General features: G+C 51.1%; 1 protein-coding gene across 1 annotated transcript; it reads right to left on the minus strand.

Annotated features, from left to right (window-relative positions):
• Nucleotides 1–2631: 2631 nt before the first annotated feature.
• Nucleotides 2632–3267, minus strand: LOC135380306 (uncharacterized). Its single transcript, XM_064612502.1, has one exon. It carries the CDS (start codon nucleotides 3265–3267, stop codon nucleotides 2632–2634), a length of 636 nt encoding a protein of 211 aa, XP_064468572.1.
• Between the last annotated feature and the right edge of the window lie 4089 nt (nucleotides 3268–7356).

Raw genomic sequence — 7356 nt, forward strand, 5'->3', positions numbered from 1 at the left:
TTCAGTCAGGCCTTGCCATGTTTCGGCCATTCTTGGAATTCCAAGGCAGCGACGAAGGCTTAGAGCAAACAGGGTCCGAAGGGTATTCAATGACGTTGTGAAAATCCTGTGCAGAAATGTGCGGCGCCGAATGGCAGGTCGTGATTTTCATATTGTCCAAACGGCAACGTCATCTGCATGCACAGAGAACACCACTTTGGGTAGAATTATCCATTTTAGGCCCGCCATCACCACGTTAAAGAGTGTCGGACTCAGAATGTTTCCTTGGGCGACTCCTTGATGAACGTGATGCTTAGACCTATGGCCTTGGGATGTAGGGACAGCGACAATTCGGAGCCGACCGGATACCCCAAACGAGCGCAAGGCATGCAGCACACAAATGTGCGAGACGGTATCATATGCGCGCTTGATGTCCAGGAAAATCGATACAACGATCCGGCGATGAGCACGAGCATCTTGGACTGTACAGTCCAGGTCGAGAACTGGATCAATTGAGGTTCGATGGCGACAAAAACAACCCATTTCGTGAGTGAACACACCTTGCTTTTCGATCCACCAGTCGAGACGATGCAAAACCATTCTCTCCATCAGTTTTTCCATACAGCTTGTCAGGCTCACTGGGCGGAAGGAGGACAGGGCATTTGGGGGCTTGTCTGGTTTCAGGATGGAAACAACTAATGCCTCCTTCCAGGTAGGTGGTACAGATCCATGCTGCCAAGATGTATTATACACATCAATGAGAGTTTGGAGTGACGCCCGTGAAGGTTTCGCAGTGCGGCATAGGTGATTTTATCGGGTCTCGTGGAGGAACCCACGTTCACAAGCTTCAACGCTATATTTAGCACGATTACAGTGAAGTCAGGGTCCATAACCTTCCGTGAGCTGGGCCGGTCTTGGTGAATTTCGGCCGTCAAACTTTGGACAAAACTGTTGTGTACAGGGGTCGTCGAGGCAGCCGCCAGTGTCGTTACTGCCACACAGAAGTCTCACCCTTAACGATAGAAAATGTAGTAAGAGGATTCTTTTGAGGGCGCACCTCCTCCAGAGACCGCATTGTCCTACAGGTCTTTGTGGCAAGCTCAAGCGGTGAAAGGTGTTCACAAAGCTTACGCTAACGCTTCCGGTCTTCTTTCTTAAGTTCTCACGTTACTTTAAGCTTTCATCAGGTGGTATACCACAATGGCAGTAAGTTGCCCTGTCCGACGAGGTGTTCTTTCTGTTCGGTGACGTAATGTCCTAAGGTGATTAATTGCTGGAGAATGACCGAAGTGTCCTGTTACCCTTTTTTAAACGTGACCACCGCGTCTTGAATGCCGCAAATAATTGCTTGCGAGGGAGCCTCTGGTGACATACCGGTGTACACAGGTGTTCCGAGACAGTCACGAAAGACTCTCCAGTTCGTGATAGATATCAGTCCAGTACTTGCTGAGAGCGGAAGTTTATCCTGCGAAATATACAGAGGAAAATTGTCACTACCTCTGGTGTCAACATCTGTAGCGCACGACAAGTGGCGAATTAAGTCCGCTGAACACTACAAAAGGTCCAAGACAGCGAGTGACATTGGTCATCGCATATAAGTTTGCTCTCGATTGTTCAGTAGGTACGTCACGATTCTCCATTACTTCTGTAGAGGAGGTGGTGTTCCTCCACACGAGTCCTGACCGGCGATGATGGAATGTCCCAGCGGGCGGATGGACGTGGCCTCACGCTAGGGCGGTGCCGGTAGAACTGGCTGGCAAGCGCAGGGGTGCGCGCCAGCACAGGCAAGTCTTCATTGTCGTCCACGGGCCGCCCCCCCCCCCCCCTCAGACGCGGAGCGGTGTTGAGCTAGCGGTTGAGGTGCGAGTCGATACGTGAAGAGGGGAAAGAAGGGCAACACGTGGAACAGGGACGGCTGGACTTGCGTCTTGTGCTGAGTTGGCAGAAATGGCGGGATGAATGGTGCGGACAAGCGCTGATCGGGCGAGTTCCAGGGCCGGGCCGAAGCAGAGTGCAGGTAGGTAGGCGGATGTGATCAAGAGAGTGGGGCGACAGAACTGCGACCGGTTCGTGAGCGGTGAGCTTGTACTGTCGCCAAGGAGAGTGCCGGGGAGGACCATCGTGAAGCCCTGGGAGACCGGGAGTAGAACTCACTCTGGACTCCGTTGGTCCCGATGCCTCTTGACCGCAATTGGATGGGCTGTAGTATCTTGTACAGAAGCCTGATGTGAATTCGGGGAAGTCTTTCAGAATGGCAGCATAATGGGACTGCAAGGGCTCGAGAAAAGTTCCTATCACTGCGTACGGACGGCGAGCGCTGAGGGCGTGCACCGAAAGCGACGTCGACGCTTAGCTTGTAGGCAGCCAAGAAGGCAGCACCTAGGATGAGGACGTCGACAGCCGCGATTAGGAAAATCCATGGAAAGTGTCAACGAAGCCCAAGGTTGTGAGTCAGCGGTCGCTCGGCGTAGATGAGATTACCGGTGTTATTGACGGCTCGCAGCTGGTACGAGGAAGGTTGGAGGCGCTCGCTCCTAGTAGCGGGGAAAACACTCACTTCCGCACCTGTGTCAACAAGAAACTTTCGTCTGGAGGTCTTGCCAATGATGTAAAACAAGCGGCTTGTCGAAGAACGGAGGCCAGCCGCCGCTTCTAGCGGTCTCCGGGAATATTTCCCGTCCAGGAACAGCGGCTTTCGCATCGGCGGGCGCGCGCTCCGAAGCGGTAATGGTACCAACAAGGTCCGGAGTCATCAGGCGCAGGGCCGGTGGATGGTGACCGGTTGCGACCCCGTGCATAGGAAGGAGATCGGGACTGACGGCGAGGACGCCGGAACCGGGGGCGAAACTGCCGAGAAGTACGTAGAGCAGCTACCATTTCGGTGACGTCAGCGACGTCTGCTTGCAACCGAGACAGGGTATCAGAATTAGAGGTAGACTCGTGAGGACGGCTGATTGGGAGTATCGTAGGCAGGGTCGGCGGCGAGAAGGCGCACAGCGATGGAGCAGCGACCTCCATGATGCGGTCGGCACGCACTGCGAGCTCCTGAAGCGGCAGGGCCGAAGCTGTTGCCAGGATCATTTGTACGTTTGCAGGGACACGTTGCAAGAACAGCTGTTTCATTAGCTGGGGATCGAACGTCTGCGCGCGGTCGCCCAGGAGATTCTGCATGCGTTGCAGTAGTTGGCTTGGGCGCCGGTCCCCGAGTTCTTCCGCCAAAAGCAATTCCTGCAGTATCTTGCAGCTGGTTCCGGTCTCTCGTTCCGGCTGGTTAGGCGGCGAAGCCATCACGTTTGGATCACCAAATGTAGAGGAGGTGGTGTCCCTCCACACGAGTCCTGACCGGCGATGATGGAATGTCCCAGCGGGCAGATGGACGTGGCCTCACGCTAGGGCGGTGCCGGTAGAACTAGCTGGCAAGCGCAGTGGTGCGCGCCAACACGGGCACGTCTTCATCGTCGTCCACGGGCCGCAACACTTCCAACAACCTCCTTCCCCTGCCGTCCGTCCTTCGGCTTCCCAAGGCCGTATGATGAGCATTGAAGCCACTCAGCCGAGCCCCATGGCTTCCAGTGAGTCGAGTAAGCGTTCGAGGTCATTTATATACTGACGAACGTTAACGCCATGGGCCCGAGGCGGACCTTGCAGGTGACATCATCATAAAAACGATGGCAAGCTGACCCCATGGGCGCAGCAACGGGGTCATTACGAACGTATAACGCTGTTCTGCTCTCATATGATTGATGAGATCGATAGATTGTGTATCAATTAACGCGATGTGCAGAGTCCATGCCGCGTTCGCATAAACACCTATGAAAGGAAACTTGTTCTGTTGCAGATGTGATTTCAAATCAGGAGGAAGCTTGTTACGCATGGTTCGAGGATTCCACCGCATCGCTATCAACAGTGTATTTGTTGTTGTAGTTTCTATACAATGCCTTCATGTGCCAGAAGTGCTTTAACCTCGGGCAGTTGCGACGCACCATGAAATGCCGCGAGTACCGCAGAGAACAGTTCAAGAGAAGGCACATCTTCAGTAGCTGATGATGGTAACTGTCTTCTCATGCCTGTTGGTTCTGTCACACTGGCGTAAGTGCGTGTAACCTGCCTTGATGGACCAGGACGTGTAGGTGGCTTCGTGTGATGGGCTTAGCCGCGATGATGTTCTGCAACCTCCGCTGGCCTCGTGCAGAGTGAGGCGGGTGTGCAGCGAGGTGCCCTTCACCTAGCAATCAAACGAGCACGTATAGTAAGTATGTTTTCAGCGTCTTTTTTACAGCGACAGCTGTATAGTGGAGACTTTCCCGAGATCGCGTCGGCGTCGTCGGCATTCGCATGTGCGCACAAAACTTTTATTGGGAGTAAAGAGGAGAATCCCGCCAGTTTACAACAGCTATCGAAGAAAAGTGAGGTGAAAACAAAAGTGCGCTTCAGGTGCTGCTGTGGGGCGCGTCGCAGTGAAAAGGGCAACCGAACGGCCGGAGTTGCCATTTACTTGTGCGCCGGAGTACTGGCTATCCCACTTGAAGTTACCCTTCCAGGAGACGACGTCGGAGAAATTTGTGCCGTGCAGCTTCCCACAGGGCTCGTGGTGGGGGTGTGCTACGTCTCGCCTCGCGCCGCGCCGGAACGCATCTGCGACTTTATCTTGTATGCACTCGCGCCTTACCGCACGCACAAGCTTCTCGTCGTCGGAGACTTCAACGTAGACATTTTACTGACCAAAAACACCACTTTCCTAAGTGATATGTTCGAACAACTGGACCTTACGCTGTGCACCGACATCCGCCAACCCACAACTAGACATGACTCATGCATAGGCTTGGTGTTCCAGAACAGCCCCCTCGTTCAGGACACCACTCACCTCGCCAACCATTTCAGCGACCACAAATCAATACTCATTATGTTTAAATAAATTTGTCTACACACTTTCATCTGACCTCATTTCCCCACACGCACAGCTGATGCTGAATTTCGCGTTACACGAGTCGTAACCGTCCTGTAATTTTTAACACGTTGAAGCGCAGTTGTTCATTTGAGCGCCGCGGCCTTTGTGAGTCCGACAACGGCGAGCTCTTTCAGCACTACCACCAGGCTCCAACAGCTCCCCATAGAGCCCATAGTTTAAGATTGGGGGGGTCGAAGTAGCTTGCCGTTGCTGGCCGCACACGAGTGGGCATCGTCAAGACTATATCTAAAAAAAAGGTTGGGGGGGGGGGGGACAAGAGACTCGGTGACTCGGCAGACTCGGTGAGTTCAAAGTGAGGCATAGGCAGGATGAAAAATACTGATGGGACGGAGGTGCACTGTGGATGAGAGGTGCACGGAGCGGTCTTTGCGCGAGGCATAGTTTGAGACAATTCTCACAGCCCTGGGCACATGACCAATGAAATTGTGTCATTGTACGTATTATGCATACCAGTCGGCCAATCAGGAGCCTTACTGTTTGGCTGGGGGGGGGATATACGTTTATTTCGGAAATGTCAGCCTGACCGAAGGTCGGCTTGCTATTCCTAAAACAAAAATATAGTTCAAAAATGAAGCAAAAACAGATATAAGATAACGAGGATAAGGTGAAATGTAGAAGAAATGAAAGGTCAACTCATAATTTGTTCATGAGGTCTGCCGTCTGGGGGAAGTCGAGCAAATCTCGAGTGACGCACCACTGACGGGAGTGTCGCACAGGGCCAAGTAATACAGAAAGCTCTATGTGTGCGTGTCCCAGAGCAGTCAGGCGTCCTTTGAGGCTGTCGCCGGCAGTATCGTAACGTCTACAGTGCAGTAGTAGATGCGCAGCGTCTGCTTCCACCCTGCAGGTTGCGCATGCTGAGGAGTTCATTCATTCATTCTGTATGTCATTCAGAGTCATTCTGCATGAACTGACAACCCTCCAGCATTTCAAATACGCAATAACCCAACCTGACCCAAGCCAGTCTCGACGTGTGTGCACATTCTACATCAACTGACTGACCCTCGAACATGTGAAATACGTAAAAACCCAACCCGACCCCAGTCTCAACACCACATATTCTACACATCCCACACTCCATGCTCTATGTATCAAGCTGGCATTCACATCACGCACCATATATCTCGTCTTCGTCTAAAAGTGTCTAAAGTGACGTCTAAAAGTGGGGGGTGGGATGAACTTTAAACTGACATAGAAAAGACCAACACCCAACCCACAACCCATATTTTTCGATTCGGAAAACGATACTCTCCCACTTATATGCAATATCTGCGCTTCAAACGCTTTCACAATTTTTTTAAAAGTCAGTGGTCCCGGTAACGAACTACACCCAGAGGAGGCTTTAAAAGCATGTATCTAAGTAGCGATGCCGCAGTGCGGTTCTGGTGTGTGCCTCTTCAGTTTCGGCTCATTTGCAGAGCAAATCTCGGCGCGCGATATTTCAGCGCGTGTGCGCGTTTCAAGAGATAAAAAGTACAATTGATTTCAAATAGGATTATCTCCCATATTTTGCTATCTCACATTTGCCCGAAAGCTCCTAATTAAAGAGTTCACTCATGTAATATGTCACCTACATGTTACATACTTCTCCTCGAGAGGATGTCCGCCTGGCCAACCTGCAAAGACGGTATCTATCTTGCTCTCATAACTTTTTGTGAAAAAATCTGTTAATAACAGTTCTAGTGTGATTATATATATATATATCGATGAGAACGATAACTTCTGTTGATTACGAACTGGTGATTACGGAGAAGCCCACAATGGCAAGCTTCTAACGTGCACACTAACAATGTAAAAGCTCAACAACAAAAAAAAGAGAGAGAGAAAGAACCCTGCTTGTTTTGATCCTGTCAATGATCCCCCCACACACAAAAAAAAAAAGTAAGAAAGAACTGCGAGATTTTCGGATGGCGTTTCTATGATCATTTCGATTGTGTACTGTAGAGGGGGATATATGTATTTGTATTATTATGGAAAAAAGAGGGGGAAAGATTAGCCTGCGCTACGGTGGCTTGCTGTTCCCAGCAAAGAAAAAAGAAAGGAAAAGAAGAAAAATAAAAATTAACAAAAAAGGAAAACAAACACAAAATTTGTCACAGTTCACTCAGAAGGCCACAGACCCGCAGGAACTGAACAAGTGCCTTTGACACCTGACTATGCTGTGTGGGGCCTAGCAGCGTAGCTAGGGAAAAGTCCGAAATTCTGAGGCGAGCGATGCGCGACCGTAGGAGATGATGATGTTGGCGGTAACGGGTACAGTGGAGCAGCAGGTGCGGAATTTCTCCTTCAACATGACAGGTGGGGCAGTTGGGTGACGAAAGGTGGTTTTCGCAGAGAACAGTTCAAGGAAAGATAGTGGCGAACTTTGAAGTTTGTTAGAAAGATTGAGGCCGCTTTTATTGCCATGC

This window comes from Ornithodoros turicata, chromosome 1 (assembly GCF_037126465.1).
Source record: "Ornithodoros turicata isolate Travis chromosome 1, ASM3712646v1, whole genome shotgun sequence".
Taxonomy (NCBI): domain Eukaryota; kingdom Metazoa; phylum Arthropoda; class Arachnida; order Ixodida; family Argasidae; genus Ornithodoros; species Ornithodoros turicata.